General features: G+C 41.9%; 1 protein-coding gene across 5 annotated transcripts in view; it reads left to right on the forward strand.

Annotated features, from left to right (window-relative positions):
- Positions 1-6,726: 6,726 nt before the first annotated feature.
- The window catches only part of LOC120313338 (SRSF protein kinase 3-like), a 30,762-nt gene continuing 16,475 nt past the window's right edge, over positions 6,727-21,013 (forward strand). For 2 of the 5 annotated variants that reach the window (XM_039355149.1, XM_039355148.1), the window contains exons 1-5: positions 6,727-7,908; positions 11,458-11,622; positions 13,825-13,919; positions 16,195-16,303; positions 20,588-20,675. In XM_039355149.1, coding sequence (XP_039211083.1) covers positions 13,889-13,919; positions 16,195-16,303; positions 20,588-20,675 — 228 coding nt within the window. In that variant the 5' untranslated portion in view covers positions 6,727-7,908; positions 11,458-11,622; positions 13,825-13,888. Of the gene's footprint in view, positions 7,909-11,059; positions 11,623-13,824; positions 13,920-16,194; positions 16,304-20,587; positions 20,676-21,013 lie in introns of those variants that run through there. The other 3 variants (XM_039355146.1, XM_039355150.1, XM_039355147.1) reach the window with 3 other exon arrangements.

Genomic DNA, 21,013 nt, shown 5'->3' on the forward strand with positions numbered 1-21,013 from the left:
TGTGTGCCCACAGAGAGGCTCCAAGGGCCACCTCTGGCACCCATGTCCTAGGTTCACCACCCCTGACATAGCTGGTGATTTTGCCCCTTTGATTTTCTCCTTCACGCTGGCAGGTTTTGCTATTTGTAAGCCTGCGGCTGTCTGGCCCCATTGGTGGCTGTGCCCTTCTCCTGTCTCTTTGAGAGCAGCTAGATTTACAGGCATTAGCAGATGATAATGTTTATCTTCATGTCATGACAAGGACCGCCTGCTGATTTTTGTAACTTAATCTGCTATTAAAGAGCCTGGAGAAAAAGCCAAGAAGAGCCCCCCTCTCCCCCCCCCTTTTTTTTTGGCAAGCTTTATTCTGGTTAAAATTAAATTTCAGCCACAGGTTGATGCATTGCTTAATTGTTCCCCAATCCTTTCTACTAAGAGATGAGACAAGCACATCAGCACTCTTAATTTTTTCTCTTTGCCTCTTTTGCTTCTGTTACTAACCCAAATCCAGAAAGAAAGAAAAAAAACCCCATGCTCCAGTCAGCTATGCTCTGATAGACTGGGATTTTTGCTCATTAGTCGTTTGTTCTATTAGCAGGAATAATTTCATTTTGCCATTTGGTTATCACAGGCTTCAGACCTCTGCAAAACCTCTAGCAGCCCTGCAGTCTTTTGGATGAAATTCTGCACAAACAGGTGGAAATAGAAGAAATGCAAATTCTCTCTCTCTCTGTTGTAACTATAGGCAGCAACTAGCTTTTATTGCTTCTAGCTCTGGTGAGATACACTCATGCCAGCTTTAGAGATCAATCGTTTTTCTAGAATGTGGCTCAACTTAAAAACAACAACAACTCCATATTGTATTTTGGGGACAAAAGTAAGTTGATCGCTTGGGGAGCAAACTAGATGTCATGTAAGAAATGTCTAAGCAGCATACTTGCAAAGACTTTTATTTATGTCACTAATTAAAATCAGCTACCAGAGAGAGGGATTTGGATTGAATATATGGACACTGCTGGGAGATAGTTAACCATTCTGCCCCGTGCAATTTCCTAAATGAAGGCAGCCCTGACGTGGGACTGGGGGAAATGCGAGCGCTGTCTTGAGCTGATGTATGTTTTTACACATCCAACCAAACATTAGCTTCTAGGCAGGGAGATTTAAAAGAGAATCTCACGAGGTAGTAAGGAAAATGAGCCACCATTTCAAGTTTTACTTGAGGTCACCCATTCTCTCTTCTAACTCAGGGGTCCCCAACCGCCGGTCCGTGGACAGGCACCGGTCCGTGGCATACCAGCAACCGGGCCGTGCAAACAAGTGAAGCCCCATCCGCTGGATGCAGGCAGCACACGAAACCACACCCCCTCTGGTCCGTGCAAAAATCTTTCTCCACAGAACCTGTCCCCGGTGCCCAAAAGGTTGGCGGCTTCTGTTCTAACTATTTTTGAAAGTTGATCCTGTGCCATAGCTGACTTGGTTCCAAAAGAGTTAACCCCCTAGAGCCCAATGAATGGTAGAAGTAACATCAGCTTGAGCATTTGTCGTTTAAATCTGTTTAGCCCTCATCTTCCTGGATGCCTTAAGCCGGCCATTTATCAGTCCGCCTCAGCTTCATGTTAGTAATATGCCAACAATAATACTGATTTATCCTACTTAGCATTGGAAAGAGCCGTTCAGATTTCTTAGGATTCTCAGCCAGCATGACTAGAAGAGGAGCAGCATTTGGGAAGGACTGGACTACGAATACTAGGGCTAAACTAGCCACAAATTTTATCCATTAATACATAAAATACATAGAATCCCACAATATGCACATCTAACATTAAAAAAGACTTTGCGAGTTAGCAGTGTTATGTTGTGTGAATCTAGCCAACTGAGGATTATTCAACAAATCATGAGTAACCAAACTATGGCTTAGTATGCTGTGGGATTCAAGGCAGACCCACACCGTCAGTCCTTTAAAGCAGCAGTCTCCAAACTTTTCAGCTTGGTGGACTGGCGGAGGTGAGGGAATGGTTTTGTGCATGCATACCGCTTTCAAAAATGCTGCTTCACACACTGTGTGTGTGGGCAAGAGTGTGCTCACCCACCACTTCCGCAGCCCAGTTCCAAACGGGCTGTGGACTGACACTGGGCTGCGGACCGGGGTTTGGCACCTCTGCTTTAAAGTAGACCAGATTAGGATGTCAGAGTTACAAATGGTAATGCTCTTTAAGGTTAATGCTAATGTTACTTTTATCTGACAGTTGGCTTGGTTGCAGCACTTCCTCCTGTTCCTTCCTCCTGTCCCTTACACATAACAACAGTCCTCTTACTTCTCATTCACTTTGGAGCAGCGGTTCTCAACCTGTGGGTCGCGACCCCATTTGGGGTCGAACGACCATTTCACAGGGGTCGCCAAACAACGCGATCCGCCATTTTTTTCCTCAGCTGGCGGCACCGCGCATGCGCGCCACGCATACGCAGCGCGTCCTTATGACCGGGGTCGCCGGTATAAAAAGGTTGAGAACCACTGCTTTGGAGGAAACCATTCTCGGAGCATTACCTTGTATATTCGTATAGTCCAGGGGTCTTCAAACTTGGCCCTTTTATGACTTGTGGACTTCAACTCCCAGAATTCCTCAGCCAGGCATGCTGGTCTAGTCCGCCCATGACGTGAAAAAGTGATCATGTTCAAGCCAGCTCTAAACCTTTGACTTTGATGGTTTACCTCACAAGGACACCAGCTGAGAGCTAGAACTGAAATACTCAAACTCCATAGGGCTAGTTTCCCTTGGTATAAGTCCTTGACATGATCATTTGTTTAACAACTATTCAAAGTTACAACAGCACTTAAAAAAAAGTGGTTTACAACCAGTCCTTGTAACTATGGTGCAACCACATGATCAAAATGCAGGCATTTGACAACTGGCAGGTATTTAAGACAGTTGCGGTGTCCCAGAATCACATGGATGCCTTAGTAACTTTCCTCCCACAGGGGGCATCCAACAAGCAAAGTCTACGGGAGGGAACAGATTTGCTCAAGGTCTGCAGCAAAATAAAAAATGTAAAATTGGGCACGACTCACTTGGCTTAGCGATGGAAGCTCCGATCCCAATTATGGTTGTAAGTTGAGGACTACCTATTAAATACTAAACTAGCCAATGACATATCAGCCAGGTTAGCTGTGCAAATCCAATCCATGTGCAATTCGGGTCAATATGAACTACGTTGTGTCGGAGATCCCAATCTCTGTGTATCTCAAGGTTGAAAATGTAAACCGAAGAGCACTTTTGGATCAGACCTCAAGTCTTATCTGGGTCAATATTCTTTTTCTCCTTAATGGCGAATCTAATGCCTCAGGAGAGCTCATAAAGGGGAAGCCCACAGTTATTCCCTAGCTAAGGGGTCCTCAGCCTTGGCCACTTTAAGACTTGTGGACTTTAACTCCCAGAATTTCCTCTGCGGCCAACTGCTTTTTCAGAAAGAGATTAAACACTACAACTGAAGTTAGCTTTTATGTAAATAGGAATTGTATATATTAAAAAAAATCCCATGTCAATGGGAATTCATTCGATGCCTCTAACAGCACACAGGACATTTCTGTACTTTGTTGTCCCCCAAATCAAATCACCCACAACAGGACAGGAAAGTGTGAGAAAGGCATGGAATATCCCAAAGGTGCTTTTTTTCAAGGACTTTTCCTTGAAGATGTTTCGCTTCTCATCCAAGAAGCTTCTTCAGCCCAGTTGCCTCTTGAAAAAGCATCTTTGGGATCACCATGACCTGGATGACTGAGAATCTCCATAGACAAGGCACGGAATAGCTTGATCTGAGCTGGGAACACTCAAAATGGTGGATGCTATTTTGAGCGTTCCCTGTTACAGATCAAAATAATTCCTCATGCACCTCCCTCTCCTAATAGATGCAAGTGAACCTTAATGGGTGCTCTTGAAGCCGAGAGAGATGGAGAAGTTGCATCATCCCCTCCTTTTCTTGGCTGGCCTTTGAGGGGTATTTAAGAGCCGCCTGAACCGCAGAGACGGGTAGGTGATAATGGTTTAGTTCTCATGTCATGGAAAGCTTCCCCTGCTGATCATGCTGGACCACAACGGGACTTGTTTAACAAAATAAGGCTGCAGCTGCTCCCCTCTTTCACAGCAGCAGTTCTGTTTTAGCAGCAAGTCCAAGCGTGACACATTATTAACTTACCTCCAGCAAGGTGTGTTGTTGAGTTTTGGGGGGTTTCCCCATCTATATATAGGTAGTCCTCGACTTACAACTTTTCGTTTAGTGATCATTCAGAATTACAACAGCACTGAAAAAAGTGACTTACACGACCGTTGCAGCGTCCCCATGGTCACGTGATCAAAATTCAGACGCTTGGCAACTTGCTCATATTTATGACGGTGGCAGTGTCCTAGGATCACACGTTCACCTTTTTTGCGACCTTCTGACAAGCAAAGTCAATGGGGAAGCTGGATTCGCTTAACTGTGTTGCTAATTTAACAATTGCAGTGATTCACTTAACAGCTGTGGTCATAAAATGGGGCAAAACTCATTGAACAACTGTCTCACTTAGCAACAGAAATTTTGGACTCAACTATGGTCAGGGACTACCTGTACATTACAGGAAGGATTTCCCACCGTGGAGGCTACAGTTAGGAGAAAGAAAATGGCCAGGGCTACTGAGGAAAGTGCCCCCCAATCCTAAATTTGGGGAGAGTTGCAAAGGTGTTACTGCTTCTATTTTGACCCTTTTGCATTCTGAGCCTATAATCTGCCTTTTCTTTTTTTTTTCTTCATTCTGGTTCAGCTACTTCCTATTCTCCTGTACAAATCTGCTCTCTTAACTGACTGGAGGATTAGGTCATTATTAATCTGAAAAGCTTGATGGACAACCCAGCCTGGTTTTGTTATGATTGTTGTTGTTTCACAGTATAATGTTATTGTAGATACTGCTCTGAGCAAAGTAGGGATTTTTATCATGAAATGAGAAGTTTCGTCTGTAAATAATCAGCTTAGATTCCAGATGACTTTTATTACAGAGCAAAATTCTTACATGGTAATTCAATAAACTTTAATATACAACACAGAATGTGGCTCCTCCTCCTTGTTGACTGGCTTCCTTCAGTATGCATTAGATCTTCCAAGGGGGCTGTGTGGAAAAATCAGTGATTGGGTTTTTTACTGGATTTATTTTTGCCTTTTGTGCAGAAGATATCCATAAAATTAGCAGATAACAGGGAAGAGCATCAGCATACTTGCACTAAGTTTTAATGTAGTTTATCGAATGTATGAACAAGATATTGTAATTGCTGACTGCCTTTGACATATTTATAAAGCAATTGCTGTAATTTTGACCAATAAAACAAGACTTAAAGTAGTCTATGTGCCACCATGGTTTGAAACAATCGTGGATATCGCATTTAAAGCAGGATATTGATAGTCTGAAATCAACTCTTATCAAGAGAAATCAAACAAAACAATATTTTATTGCTCGGCAAGAAATGATTAAGAAGCAGTGATTCAGTTTAATCACAGTGAGACACAGTATGGTTTAGTTTTGGCCTATGATGGGTGAGCTGTTAATTTTGACTTTATAAACTATGTCTTATGGTTTAGTGTCCCAGAACTATAGGTGACTCCTAAAATCCTTGGGTATAGCCACAAATAATTATTTATAAAGGTGTAATTTTTAATGTGACAGATGTGGGAAAGTATAAAATATTTGATTTTTGAGATTGTGTGCCATCACGCTGAAATCAACTCTTAGCAACCATATAGCATGACAATTTATTCCTAACTCATTTTTCAAAACTGCCACATCATCACCACCATAACTGAGTCTATCCTCTTGCTGCTGATTGTCCTTTTCTTCTCTTTCCTTCCATCTTTCCCAGCGAGCTACATCTTCACACCATGTGTTGAAAATAGGATAAGTTAAGCCAATTATTTGTGCCTCAAGGCAAAACTCGGGCTTAATTTGTTTCATGATCCATTGATTTGTTTTCTTGGCTGTTCTTAGTCTTCCCCAATATCAAAGTTCGAAATTCAAAAGCATCAATACTCTGAGTCCCATCCTTCTTCAAAGTCCAACTTTTGCTTTCATAGACTTTCACAGCTTGCATGATCCTGATTTTTGTAGGTATAGATCAGGGATCTTCAAACCTGGCCCTTTTATGACTTGTGGACTTTAACTCCCAGACTTCCTCAGCTAGGCACGCTGGCTGAGGAATTCTGGTAGTCCATAAGTCATAAAAAGGCCAAGTTTGAAGACCCCTGGTATAGACACATCACAGCATTTAAATATCTTTTCCAGAGTCCCTCATGGTTGTAGAGCTAGTCTGTATTGTATTTCTTGACTGTTGTTCCTTCAACAGTAAAGTAACAAGCAGCCAAGAAATACAACAACAGACTAGCACTTGTTTTGATCCTAAAAAGCAGAAGCTATTCATAGGATGGGAGAATAACCATATTATCTGTGTTTCATTGTAAGGAAACCAAATTTAATTTGGGTTTTGGCTCCTTCCTATGGCAATTTGGACTGCAGATTTTGATGTAGAAAAAGTTGGGCATTGCTCAATCCCATCTGTGGCCAATTAAAGTGCAATCAAACATGCTACCACTTACTATGATGAGAGAACTAAAATTCATCCATCTTAATGTATTTGAAAGTCTCAATACATAATGGCATAAATACATTTTCTATTGTTTTAAATGGTAGGACACAAACTCATATTGTTTTTACTGTCAGGCTGTATACAAGTTTTATTTTAATTATCATTACCATTATTATAATTTAGTTCCTAATTACAAATAGGAATGCCATTGATAAGCTTCAAATAACCTTTTCAGATTATTCCACTCTAATTTCATTTGTTCTAGTCTAGGATAATCTTAAAGTTACCAGATCTTGACTGCAAAACTGCCCAGGGCCACTGCAATTTCCCTTCCCCTTTGCCGCCATAAAGCTCTATAATTCATGTAGCTCTAATAAACACAAGCTTGCTTCGAGGAGACGTTACCAAGCATCACATACACCTTCTTGCCTCCGTGATAAACTGCTGACTACAACTTTAATGAAGACCGTATGGGGCCAAGCGCTGTTTTACGAAGCGGCCCGCCCTAATCCTTCGGCGTTGCGTTAAAACCTGCGGAAACCACATTCTCCGTCCGGCCGTGAAGCGATTTTTCGTACTAGCGCTTGAAGCAAAGCGATCCGGGGGCTCGACCGGCAGTCGAGGCTCTTTGCAAACGGGCGAGAGAAGACATCGACAGGCAGGGATATGGGGGGGGGGGCAGCTGAGAGAGCATTGATGGACATAGTCGGCGAGGCAGGGGCGCTTTTCCCGCCAAAGGATCCTTTCCCATGGCGTCTGAGCGATCTTTCTCCGCCTGGCCTGGTTTAGTCGGCGCAGGCGCCGGTACGCTCCGCTTCAGACCTGACGGATCCCCTCACCCCGTGAGCTGGGATGCGCGGGAGGAGATCCCGGCGTGCTGTCATTGGACAGCAAATTGTTTGTCTGACTCGTTTGATTTTTTTTTTTTTTAACTGCACAACGGATTTGAAAAACAGCACCCGGGGCTCTTGCGGGCTTTTCTGCCTCGTCAAAATATGCACAATGACGGGTGCCGTTCAGCCCCGTAGTGTAAATCCGGTGTTGTTTCAGACGGAGCAGCAGCTCCCGGTTCAGCAACAGTTGAAAGTTACGCGGCTGCCACATTTAGGCTGCCAAAACCAGATGATCACGAGGCGGCAGCCGAGAGCTTCTGTGTCCCTTTTTCACCACATAGTGGCTCCACGGGTTTTTCCCCTGCTAATCTAACGACCTTTCATGATGCAAGACAGCCAGACTGTACGGTATCATAGTTCCGAGGTTGGGCTAGAATAACGGAGACCTAGTTTCAAGGCTGCTCTCATCTGTGGGAATTCATTAAGGGATTTAGGTCAGTCATATAAGGAACGGTTGCTGGATATGTGTGTGTGTGTGTCTGAGACATGATAGCAGTGTTCCAACATCTCAGGGGCTGCCACAAAGAAGAGGGAGTCAAGCTATTCTCCAAAGTGGAACAACCTGCCTCCAGAAGCTCTGAATGCTCCAACACTGGAAATTTTTAAGAAGGGACCAGAGAGCCATTTGTCTGAAATATTATAGGGTTTCCTGCCTGAGCAGGGGATTAAACTAGATGACCTCCAATGTCCCTTCCAACTCTTATTGTTGTTATTATTATCATTATCATTATTATCTTTTCAGGCCATCTGAAAAGGTCGTTAGGATAAAACGAAGGGAGATCCATACTTTGTGCTCTTGGAGAAAAATGAATAACTAAAGCCGAGTGGAACAGAGTGATATAAGGTTTCTTCTGCTTGAGCAGGGAGTTGGACTAGAAGACCTCCATGGTCCTGTCCAACTCTTGTTAATTCTGTTGTGTTTTTGTTATTGTTTTTTTTTTTGAGCTGTGCAATGCAGATGTTCAGAGGCTCCTCTGCCAAATATCTAGGGTTCAATATGTCAGTGAAGACTCAGTCATCCAGGCCAAAGGTATCTAAAGGTTGAATCATGGCAACTGGACCTAACTTTGTTAATCTGAGATGTTTCGTTGCTCATCCAAGCAACTTCATCAGTCAGAGCAAAACTAGTTGGACAGAGGGTCAGAATCATTGGAATATACCGATCCTTGTCACAGCAACTTCAGGAGCTTCTACCCAAAAACAAAATGGGCAACGAAACGAAAGTTTGGTCCAGTTGTCATGATTCAACCTTTAGAGATATCCAGGGTTCAGATATCTGAAGTAACCACCAGAATCAAAGTCAGCTGTAATTTTTTAATTTTTTTTACACCAAGGGGTATAAGGTCTAGGTATCGCTTGGGAAACGTTGCCATTTTGATGTAGAAAATAATAGTACTAACAGATAGAATAAAATGAGCATCTGAAACTGTGCATATCCAGATGGGTTTTCCTCCCTAAAAAATGTTTGAAAAATAAGATCTGCTCACTGCTGCCCCAATATCTGCAATCCACTGACTGCAATTCCACACTCAGCCAGAATTGCCCAACCCAATTTGGCAAGTCCAGCATGTTGTGGAAACCCAGCTACCTCGTAAAGGAAGGGGGCTTAAGGAGTGGAGGAGTTGGCAATTATTTATTAATTTAATACATTTATATGCTGCCCATCTCACTGTCCAATATTTCAAGTTACAACCCAGCTGTTCCCATTGGCAAGAAATGAGGTATTTTTCTTCTCCGATCAGGATCATTTTCAAACTCAATCTTTATTTTGCCAGCTTCTCCCCTTATACCAATTCTAACTGTTCTATTTAGTTTTTATAGTATTATCCTGCTGACAGATTGACAGAAAGACAGATAGTCCCTGGACAGTCCTGAATCCCTTTACATATTTTCTTCAGCATTCTTAGCATCTAAATGTGACCTGCTATGCAAATGCTTCAAAACATGGTTTATTTAACCATGATTTGCTAAAACAAATTGTAATTGGCTCAGTTTCCCTGTAAACCACAAATACACTAAGCCACTAATACATTAAGGCCAAAACTAAGCCACCTACATTTTGACTGAGCATAATTATGAATTTGACCATAACCACCAACCCAGAATCAAAGGTCACCCAATAAAAATGAATCCTGGGAGAATCGGGAGAAACATATTTTTTTAATACATGTAATTAAGCACCACACGGTGCAAAGCTAGCCACCACTTTGGATGGTTGCCAAAAATGGGTTGGGCCAGTTGATGAAAGTCCTCGAGGTGTCTATGTTTATTAGCCATGATGTTGATGTATGATGCCCTTTTGGAAGCCCTCTGCTAGGAGGCTAGTGGGCTTCTCTGTGCAGTTGGTTGACTACTCAAGAGAACAGCCTGCTGGATGAAATGGGCCAGGAATCCGATCCAGCAGGGCACTCCTTATTTAGTTATGACACAAGCATTTAGCACCATACACTTGTGTAGTGTGGACACAGTTCCCACAAAACCCCAGGGAGAGAGATACTTTATTAAAATGGAGAAAGTTCATGCAATTGCCCAACTGTCTTGAGAGTAAAGCCATGCAAGCAAATGTTTTATCACGCCCCCATCAAAATCTGGTGGACACTTTTTAGACTAGATCAAATAAATTGGGCTACACTGGACAAATCTGTCTTTAAAGGAACATTTCGTCCCCTTCTGCCTTAGGGAGATGCCGTGACCCTGTTCAGCCAAAAGATCACGTCACACTATTATACTGGGGTTTCTTGACTGCTGTAACCTTTTTTTTTTTTTGAAGATATAATTTGAAACAGTTGATTTTCAAAATGGTGGCTGTTTTTCTTTTGAATATTTTGTTCCTTTGGCTGTTGTATTTTTAAAGAGATTTGTATTGTAAATCAAGAAGCCCCCAAAGATAGCTCTTCCAGGAACTTGGTAGGGGACTTTTGAGAAGCTAGCCCACGTGCAAATCATAGAAATAACACACACACACGCGCACACAGAGAGAGAGAGAGAGAGAGAGGACACTGATCTGATTCATACATGCTAAATAATTAGCTTTAGTAAAACCAAGGGTTATCATATAAACAAGACATCATTGTTTACACACTATGTAAACTAAGCCAACAAAAAACAAGCCACATTATTGGTAAACATAATGTGGAATCTACATCATTCCTAATACTCACAAAAAGAATGATTCCCAGTTTGACCTAGTGGTGAAGGCACCAGGCTAGAAAGCAGGAGACTGCGAGTTCTAGCCCTGCCTTAGCCATAAAAGCCAGCTGGGTGACTTTGGGCCAGTCATTCTCTTTTGGCCCAACTCACCTCACAAGGTTGTTGTGGAGAAAATAGGAGGAGGAAGGTGTGTTGGATATGTTCACTGCCTTGAATTATTTTTTTAAATAATAAAGGCAGGATGTAAGTATCTTAATTTATTTTTTAAAATCATTTTAAGGAGACAATCCCCTGCCATTATAAGAATGACTGGTGTTTTTAAGTGGCAGGGAGGAGAGTCCTGAATCTGCCAGCCCAACCACAATTTCCCAGAGAAGGATATTGTAGGTGTGTAGGCCTTTGTGCTGGAGTGAGATCTCTGCATATGGGCTCTGCATGTCTCTCTCCTCTCATGGACACACAGGAAAAAATAGCTCTAAGGATGAAAGTCAGCCAACTGTACAACGTAAAAGTTTGCATTTCTATCCTGGCTATCTGTAAATACTGATCTATAAATACCCACCCGGGAGAGTCCAGATTTTGCTTTGGCAGCAAGGCAGCAACAGAGCCAGGAAAATATTAGAGAGCAAAGCAGGAAGCCATTGCAACAGGTGCAGAGCGATGAAAAAGAATGGGAAATCGAGAACTTCCCAGCTGTCCTGGCTCTGAGCTGCCCTGGACTTGAGCCCTGGATCTACAGACTTGAGCGCAATCCAATCCAAACTCTCCCTCATTGACACAGCTATGCCAGGGGATTTGGGACGACCCACCCCTCCCACCCTCTCTCTTTCCAGCTGAGTTTCTTTCCAGAGACTAAAAAGAGAAGCAGGCAAAGCTGCTTGGATAAAAATCCCCAAAGCTCCAAAGCCTGGCAGATCAGGAAGTGGAGTTTCCCCAATCTGCTCTTGAAGGGTGCATCTGGAGAATGAGCTGGGCTACACCCTGACTCTGCAGAATATGTAAGTTTCATGCATTTGCTGGATTTTAGCGGAAGATAATGTGGTTCGGCTCCAGGAGCTGTTTCCAATCTTAGGAAGACAAAGATGGATCGCTGAGAATTTCAGAGACACCTGGGTTACAGCTGGCCTGGTTTTGACTAGCTTGGAGGAATACCCTTTTTTCTTTGGGGGTCAAACCTCTTGATTTTGCTAACTACATAGATTTCTTTAGCAAATATGGGGGGGGGGGGAAGTCAGCCACCTCAGACAAATGGCAGCCCACTCTATGCTCTTTATTGGGAAGTCCACTCGCCATCTAGTGTGCTTGTTAATGGCGAACATTGGGAGGAAATAATGTACAGGGTTAGAATGAATTGTGCACACTCAAATGTTCTTAATCACAATTTATTTATGGAATGTATTGATTTATCAAATAACTTGATCAATAAATGATCGATCATATTGATCGATAAGTGATCGATCATATTGATCAATGAGGGATCAATGTCTGGTTTTACATTTTATAGTGTAGCAAGTAGCTTTAGTAGACTTGATATTCAAGAGAGAATGTTTTAATACTGTCTCCATTTTAACATTAAAGCAAAGGTGATTTTGGGAGCAGTTGTTTTGTATTCAATTGATAAAACCCATTTTTTTAAAAAAAAAAATCAAGAGCTTGTTTTTTTTAAAGTTGACTTTTACTCCGAAGGACATGTTTGCAGTAAAAAAAAAATCAATTAAAAAAAAAGAACAAGTCCTTGAGTTTTTTAAAAATGGATTTTATTAATTGAATACAAAACAACAGATACATATTGATGATCTGTTTAAAATCTTGTGACCTTCAATGGGTTACAGAAATAAAAACACAAACAGCACAGCAATATTGATTAGGATCGTGAAACCATTGACAAATATTATTTTTAAAGGTTATATAAATTGATGCTCATAATTTAAAACTGTATTTAATGGACATTTGGATATAACAGAGCCTCCTCTGTCAATGCTTTTTTAAACTGAAGGTTTATTACATGTATCTCATGATTTAGAGATGAAATAGCTCTAGCCCCAATTGGACAACCTGTATTTCCCAATGTTATTCCAGATTTTCTTTCAAGCCAAGCCCTCCCTCCACCAAAGGCTGAATATAGCTGAATAAATAACCAGAGCAGATTAAACCTAGAATATGTGTGAGAAGGGTCTCTTTCTGCTTTTCTGGACATGGGGGTCCAAGTTGACTCACAAAAGGTCAGATCAGCCAAGCTTCCCAGCAGGAATGCAGGAGGCCTTTCCTTGCAATCTCTGCTAATGTGTTTGATGATCCTCAGCCAGAGAACCCAAAGAACCGAAAGACTTGGGTTTGGCTAGTCTAAAGAAAAGAAAAAATAGGAGTGACATGATAACAGTATCTGAGGAGCTGCCACAAAGAAGAGGGCATCGAACTATTCTCCAAAGCACCAGAAGGCAAGACAAGAAACAATGGTTGGAAACTGATCAAAGAGAGAAGCAACCTGGAATTAAGGAGAAACTTCCTCACAGTAAGGACAATTAACCAGTGGAACAGCTTGCCTTCAGAACTCGTGGGCGCTCCATCACTGGAGGTTTTTAAGATGAGACTGGACCGTCACTTGTCTGAGATGGTATAGGTTCTCCTGCTTGAGCAGGGGGCTGGACTAGAAGACCTCCAAGGTCCCAGCTCTATTCTGTTCTAACATGAGATCTTATCCTGGTATTGTTCCAGCTCTCTGCAGCAGGGAGCAATGGATGGCTAGACTTGCCCACTATCATTTGCATGCAAATCCTCGAAATAACTCCTGCTGTGACCTCCCCAGCAGGCCTATTCCAGAATTCAAAGAAGTAGAAGTAGGCTAATGGATGGAATTAAAGTTATTTTAGAGTTTGCACCACAGGTTTCAAGTATTTCTCACCTCGCCATGGCAGAAAACCCTACTTCCTTTTTTTTCTGCCATTATGTTTGGACAAAAGGTCTAGGCAGGCTGCAACAGAAGAAAGTCAGGAGTTGTGTGTAGCCATGAAACCTAGATTGATCACCCCTGGTAATCATTTTCATCTATTCACTTAAATGTGTAGCTACCAGTATGCTTTACAAGAGGCTGGGAATTGCAGGGGTGTGTGTGTGTATGTGTGTGTGTGTGTGTGTGTGTGTCTTTTCTTGCTCCTGTTGACAACCTACAACTCACTGGGTTGAACTCCTTCTGCTCTTAGGTGTAAAGCCTCCTCAGCCTAAACAGATCCAGGAACCCTCCCCTACAAAGGGTGGCATCCTGACATGGAGGAACCTTCCCTGACATCAAGCGAAGGTGAGTTGCAAGCTTAGCCTTGGATCAACCCTTGAGGTAGATGGCAGGGCCATTGGTACATTCGGAAGGAAAGGAGTCTCTGCGAATTTTACTCTGCTAGTCACTGCCGCCTCTAGGGGGCGGTGCTCATCTCCATTTCAAGGCTGTGAGCCAGCGCTGACATTTTCACAGTCGTGGCCGGTATGAGGTCTGGGAACATTGTCACCTTCCTACCGAAATGGTACCTATTTATCTACCCGCATTTGCCTGCTTTCAGGCTGCTGGGTGGACAAGAGCTGGGGCAAATAACAAGAGCTTGCACCATCACCCAGTGCTCGGGTCTCAAACCTGGGCTGTTGAATTACTACACGACAAGTCCAGAGTCTTAACCACTGAGCCATTGTGCTGCCATAATCAAAACCAGGACAGTATTTCTAAATGTGAGCAGGTCAGCTGACTATCTCAAAGGTAGGTAGGCAGGCAGGCAGGCAAAAAAGTTCATAAAAGGGGGCAAAACTCAACAACTGCCTTGCTTAAAAATGGAAATTTTGCTTTAAATTGTCATCATATACTGTATACTGCTGGTGATGGTGACAAAGATGGTTTTAACATTTTTAAAGCGGCATAAAAGTTTCTAACGTACAGGTAGTCTTCAACCTACGACCACAACTCAGCCCAAAACTTAAGTTGCAAAGTGAGAAATGTGCTAAGTGAGTTTTGCCCCCATTTTATGACCTCTCTTCCCACATTTGTTAAGTGAATCGCTGCAGTTGTTAAATGAGTAACACGGTTGTTAAGTGAATCTGGCTTCTCCATTGACTTGGCTTGCCAAAGGTGATCGCATGACCCCGGGACATTGCAACTGTCATAAACGTGAGTCGTCGAGCATCTGAATGTAAATCACGTGACCATGGGGATGCTGCAATGGTTGTGTGAAAAATGGCCATACGTCACTTTTTTCAGTGCTGTTGTAACTTGAACAGCCACTAAGTGAACTGTGAAAAGTCAAGGAGTAGCTGTATTATAGACATTGGCTGGGGGGAGACAAAGCCTGCCAGAGGAACACTCACCAAGAGTCCCATCCAGCAGGCATCTCCCAACTGGGGTTTATTTTTGCTTTCCTACACAGAAACATCCCCCTCTGGCTTATTTGATTTGGATTCAATATATTGTCTGAACCACATTAATGTGAGATGCAAACTGCCAAACTGTTTGCTTGGTGTTGTGTGGTTGTAGTTATGGCTACTTCAATAGACTTTAGCTAAACAATTAACCAGTGGAACAACCTGCCTCCAAAAGTGGTGAATGCTCCAACACTGGAAATTTTTAAGAAGAGACTGGACAGCCATTTGTCCGAAATGGTGTAGGGTTTCCTGCCTGAGCAGGGGGTTGGACTTGATGATCTCCAAGGTCCCTTCCAACTTTATTACTATCACTAAATAAACCATCTATAGTGCAACTTTTCTTCCATCTCTTTCTCCCCTCCTCCCCAATCCCCTCACAGGCATATAAGAGAAATTATTAACGCAACTTCTATAATCTGTGCTCACACGACACATATTTATTCATGATTTATTCAAGCCAAAGCTCTAGCTTGCATTGAACCATTAAAACAACCGCAGGGAACATATGCTAGGCAAAAATATAATACAATAGTCCTAGACCTCACATTCCTATAATCATCACAAAAAATACATGGCTTAAAAGATTCAACAGCAGGCTCCCCACATAGACAAAAATGTGGTTGTGATTCAGTGTGCAGTACCCACACAACCTTAGAGAGACAAGATAAGCATAATTAGCAAGATCGCTAGGCATTTGAGAATCTGAAAAAGTCCCTTAAATTATCTTCACATTAATCTCATTGCCGAAGGGGCTTCTTGTTATTCTGAAGTATATATTGTAAAAGTAAGCAACCAGCCTTTTGATGTCCCTGACTTACAACCAGAATTGAGTCAAGCGTTTTTGTTGTTAAGCAAGGCGGTTGTTAAGCAATGCAGTTGTTAAGTGAATCATGCTGTCTTTAAGCAAATCCAGCTTTTCCCATTGGCTTTGCTTCTCGGAGGCCAGCTGGGAAGGTTATAAATGGTGATCACATGACCCAGGGACGGTGAATAACCGTTGTAAATACATTCCAGACACCGAGCAACCAAATTTTTCATTGAATGACAGTGGGAATGCTACGCTAGTTGTCACATTTTTCAGTGCTGTAATTCTGAAGGGTCACTAAATGAATGGTTACAAGGCGAGGACTACCTGTAATAATGTGGTGATTCCCACTTCCACCTTTTTGCAGGCGGCTACTATCCGGTGAAGAAAGGAGAGACATTCAATGGAAGATACCACGTGGTCCAAAATCTGGGCTATGGGTTCTTCTCAACAGTCTGGCTTTGCCAAGATGCTGGGTGAGTAAACAAAATGACCATTTTTAATTAATCTAATTAATTTTTGATAATTCACATGAATTGATAAGTATGCATTCTAAGTATTGCAGAAGGGTTATATAGCTTGACGGAATCGTATTTCTGGCCTGGAAAATAGTTTTAATTCTAGTGTGAGTGTAAGAGAAGATTGGTGTCCAAAAGTGGGAGTGCCAGTTCCTCTGTAAACCTTACAGAGAAAATACAGAGGTATACCACTATCCCCTATTTTACTGTTACTAGAGTATATGGGTTTCCTTAGAGCAGGGGTGTCAAACTACTGGCCCGTGGGCCAGATGCGTCATGCTGAAACTATGCCCACCCCATTGCCGGCAATGCAAAACGTCACATGACGTTGCGAGTTTGAAACCCCTGCCTTAGAGGGATTATATTAAATTTACCTTCCTCAATTTAGTAATCTTCATGCTGACTAGAGAATTCTGGGACCCTAATACTTCTGGGAGATAAGAGTTTGGAGAAGCAATAGCAATAGCTGTCAGGTCCCCAAATCCTTATTGTTTTCCCTGCATACGTGCTCTTGTTTGGGGCCTGCCATTCTGCCGGGAGGGGGCGGGAATTTGCTTTCGCTTGGGATAACTTTCGCTTTCTGCTTTTCCTCTCCCACCCCTATCCACTTGAGAAAAGATTGTGTCTCCTTTATTGGGGAGACAGTTATGGAGAAATGAAACTGGAGAAGACCTTGAGATGTGCGCCAACTGCACCAGTTACCCAAACACCGTACCAATAGGAATTAGACTTAAATACCACTTCACAGTGCTTTACAGCCCTCTCTATGCGGTTTACAAAGTCAGCATATTGCCCCCCCAAACAATCTGGGTCCTCATTTTACCAACCTTGGAAGGATGGAAGGCTGAGTCAGCCTTGAGCAGGTCAGGATTGAACTGCTGGCAGTCGGCAGTTTGCCTGCAATACTGCATGCTAACTACTGCGCCACCACAGTTCTGTGCCACCATGGCTCACTGAGAAGTACTCAGGCTGGCAGACAAATTGTTCATTTTTTTAAAATTAGTTTTTATTAAAGTTTAGAACTAAGGAAAAAGGAAAAAGTGCAAGGAAAAATATTTAAAAGAAAGAAAAAATAAACATAGTAAAGAAAAAAAAGAAGATAGATATAAAGAAACAAATTCTCCCTTCATCATGACAAGTAGAAACAATTTCAGTAACTTAGCACCTTCTCCAATACTATTGAAAATAGAATGAAAAGTCTCTTCTTCCTGTGTCTCAACTCGTGTCTGTAAACAAGCCTTGTAATTCGTCAGCAAAAAAATCCACTAAGAGTTACCAGAAACAACATATACATTTTAACCTCAATCAAATAAATCAACTTTATATTTTTTTCTTTTTCTTTTAATAATCTTCATCTCTAATCTCTTTAAATAGTCCCAGAACTTCTTTTCATATTCCTTTAGAACTTTAACATTTCTTATTTGTAAATCCAAAATAAAATTATCCAAGTCACTTTTTGTGATTTGTTATTTGCATATCCTTTTTAATTATCAAGTCATCAGCTAGTTTTATTTGTAAATCCAGTGTGACATCGTTTTCCATATCATTGTAACCTGTCATTTTAAAATTAGAATCAGCCTCAGTCTGTGTCTTAGCCAGTAAAACCAGTTCCTCTTCTATAATCCCTTTTGAATCCAGTTTTATGATAGCAGACAGTCTTAAGAATAATTTATGAGTGTGTTGTTCCCAAATATCCCTGAATTCTTCCAAAGTTAGTATACGTTGCTCCGTTCAGCATTAGTGGGCCTTTTCTCCTCATTTATAATCTTTGCTTCTTTCCGGTTTCCTCCAACATCCAACCTTCAAAATCCCATCTTATCATGTTTTTTTTAATCAATAGAATTTTCCCACAGAAAGGATTCTTGTAATTAATTTTAAAACTCTTATTTCAAGACCATCTAGCCCCTTAGTTAGTTTTAAACTTTCCAAAGTGAACATTCTAATCATCCTTTAGCTGCTTATTCCAAACTAAGATATTTTAAGTCCTTAAGCTTGCATAAAACTTATTTTGCCAAAGATTGAAGGAAACCCACTTGGTACGAGGAAACTTGCTTTTCTGAAGATTATTTATTTATTTAAATATATATATATTTATATGTATATCCTCACCTCTTAACAAGCTATTCCCAGAAATTATTAAGAAAGAAATAGGTAAATCCAGTGTTCTTTTGAAAGGCAAAAGTGGCACTAATTCAGCTCCCAGGGCTATAAACTCACCAGAGATTGCTGTCTCACAGTCTCTGAGGAGCTACTGCCTGGAGTGCTTGTGGGCAATCTCTAATATTCTCCTTGTCTGGGGAGGAATTCTGAGAAGCCGGTCTATTTGCTGGCTCCTCATTCGACCACGGTCATAAGCTCTGCTCTCAGCAGAGTCATCTTCAGTTCACCGTTTCTTTCCTAGAAGTCAGCAGAGAAATCATTTGTGAGAAGCACACGTCAAAGATGCTTTTATTATGCAATCGTTCTGTCTCATTCAGTAACCTATGGACAATCCAGGCCATGTTGTTTTCTGTCAGTAACTGTCAGGCCCAAGAACCAAGGAAGACACATAGAATTACTTCAGAGCAGTTTCCTTTATTGTTCTTCACCTCCAGACAAAAATCTTGCCTGAGTAAAGCAGCTGTTTGCATAACTATACATATATTCTGAGAATTGTTAGGGAGGAATCTTCTTAACTCTCTTTCTCCCGAAAGCTTTGCTGTCTTTTTGCCCTCTGGGATGCAGCCACTCCTTCCTACATTCCATCACAGTAATATATGTCTTCCTATTTCTTCTACTATCTTTTTTTTCCTTCATCTCAAAACAATCCATCAAGCCGGGAAGGATTGAATAATTGCACAGAGACATTTGGTTGAAGGTGCTCTGTGCTCTTCATCTGAAACAACCTTAACCCATCAATGGAAGCTGGGAACTAGAAGAAAGGCTGAAGAGCATGGCAATGCCTTTCTTAAACTGGCTGGAAGAGTGACTTAGATGTAGTAGTACCTTTTGGGCACCAGGGACCAGTTCCATGAGAGAAAGGTTTTTCCATGGACCAGAGAATGCGTGGTTTTGTGTGCTGCCTGCATCCCACAGATAGGGCTTTGCTTGTTTGTGTGGACCGGTTGCTGGCATGCCGTGGCCCGGTAGCGGTCCACGGACCGGAGGTTGGGGACCCCTGTAGTAGTATGTGGGAATGACCTTGGAAAACAGAAGGGGAAGGGATGCAGTCAGATAAGAGACAGTGTAGCCCACAGCTGCAAAATGAGTGAAGAAAGAAACTGAGAAGGATACCCCCTGCCCAGGTACTCAAACAAGAGATCTGTTCTTTCAGACGTGCAAGATTCTATTAATGTAGCCTTATAATAGCATAGAATTAACTCAACTGATTGTGTTTCCTGCCTGGTCTACCTGAGTACAGGGAATAAGTTCATATCAATCTACAAGAGAAAATAGAATTCTAGACTTTGCTTCCCTCGAATAGCTCAGTCCTTAAATTAGAGAGTCAGTGCTGGTCTGGCATTTTTCTCTGGATTCAGCCCTCAGGGAGGTTTAGGGAACCAGATATTGGTGCTTATGGGCGCTGAAATCTTGGGAGCAGAGGAAGTACAGATCTGAGAGATTTTCCCTTTTTGCAACAGAGACATCCTTAATAGCCACTTCCTCTCCATGGTGAGATGTCTATCTTGCTGTAAGAAAAGAGCAGGCTGAGCTGGAAGGGAGAGTTAAACATGTCATCAGTTTGGAATCATTATGTTGCCACAAGAGGCACAAGTCCAGCCGCCACCCCCATGAATTTTGTTGACCCTTATCTAGTGCCAATTTAGCTTTGACTGTTACTAGATTCTTGTGTATAGATAGAAATGATAAACTCTTCTGTGCTTTGAACTCAATGCTCCTGGTGATTTGCATCTGACACCTGCCTAGCACATTTTCCCCTCCCACACATCTATTTCCTACTCTCTGTTTGGCAAGGAGATATATGTCCTCTTGTACCTTACTAGCTACAGCATCTATCCCCTTCAATATTCAGTTCTTTCAAGGAAGCCATTGTTTTGTAGAACCACGGCCACCACCATCATACCCCATTTTATATTTAAAGGTTGCCCTTTGAAAGCATGCTTCATTAATGAACTTCCATAGCCAGATGGGGAAATGTAAGTCAAAGTCTGAAACAACGGCCAATGGAATTCAGAACAAGACAAAGCCAAGAAAAAAGATATTTTATTCTGTCCTCCTCTTAAGCAATGAGTTTTATTTCAGGAAAAAGAGGTGTGTGGCTGTGAAGGTACCCAAAGGAGGGGAGAATTTTGCTGAGGCAGCCCTGGATGAAGTCATGCTCCTTCGCTATGTGAGTATCAACAAATAACAGAATTACAGAGCTGGAAGGGACCTTGGAGGTCTTCTAGTCCAACCCCCTGCTCATGCAGGAGGCTCTATACCAGTGCTTCTTAACCTTTTTGAAAGAATCGCCCCCTTGAGCCAATGAGGAAGTTGTCATCGCCCCCCCTCCCCCAACATAACCTCTCAATCACAACATAGGAAATAATTCTTCAGTTTATGCAAATACTTTTTATGTTTTCTTTAAAATTGTCATCAGGACATATCGATGCAAAACAAAATTCCACTGAAAGCAAAATTCAATTGCAAGAAAGTGAAATGCCCAAAAAGAAAAACAGTAACATTTAA

The sequence above is a fragment of the Crotalus tigris genome, unplaced genomic scaffold (assembly GCF_016545835.1).
Source record: "Crotalus tigris isolate CLP2741 ecotype Arizona unplaced genomic scaffold, ASM1654583v1 scf7180000018612.917631, whole genome shotgun sequence".
Classification (NCBI taxonomy): Eukaryota; Metazoa; Chordata; class Lepidosauria; order Squamata; family Viperidae; genus Crotalus; species Crotalus tigris.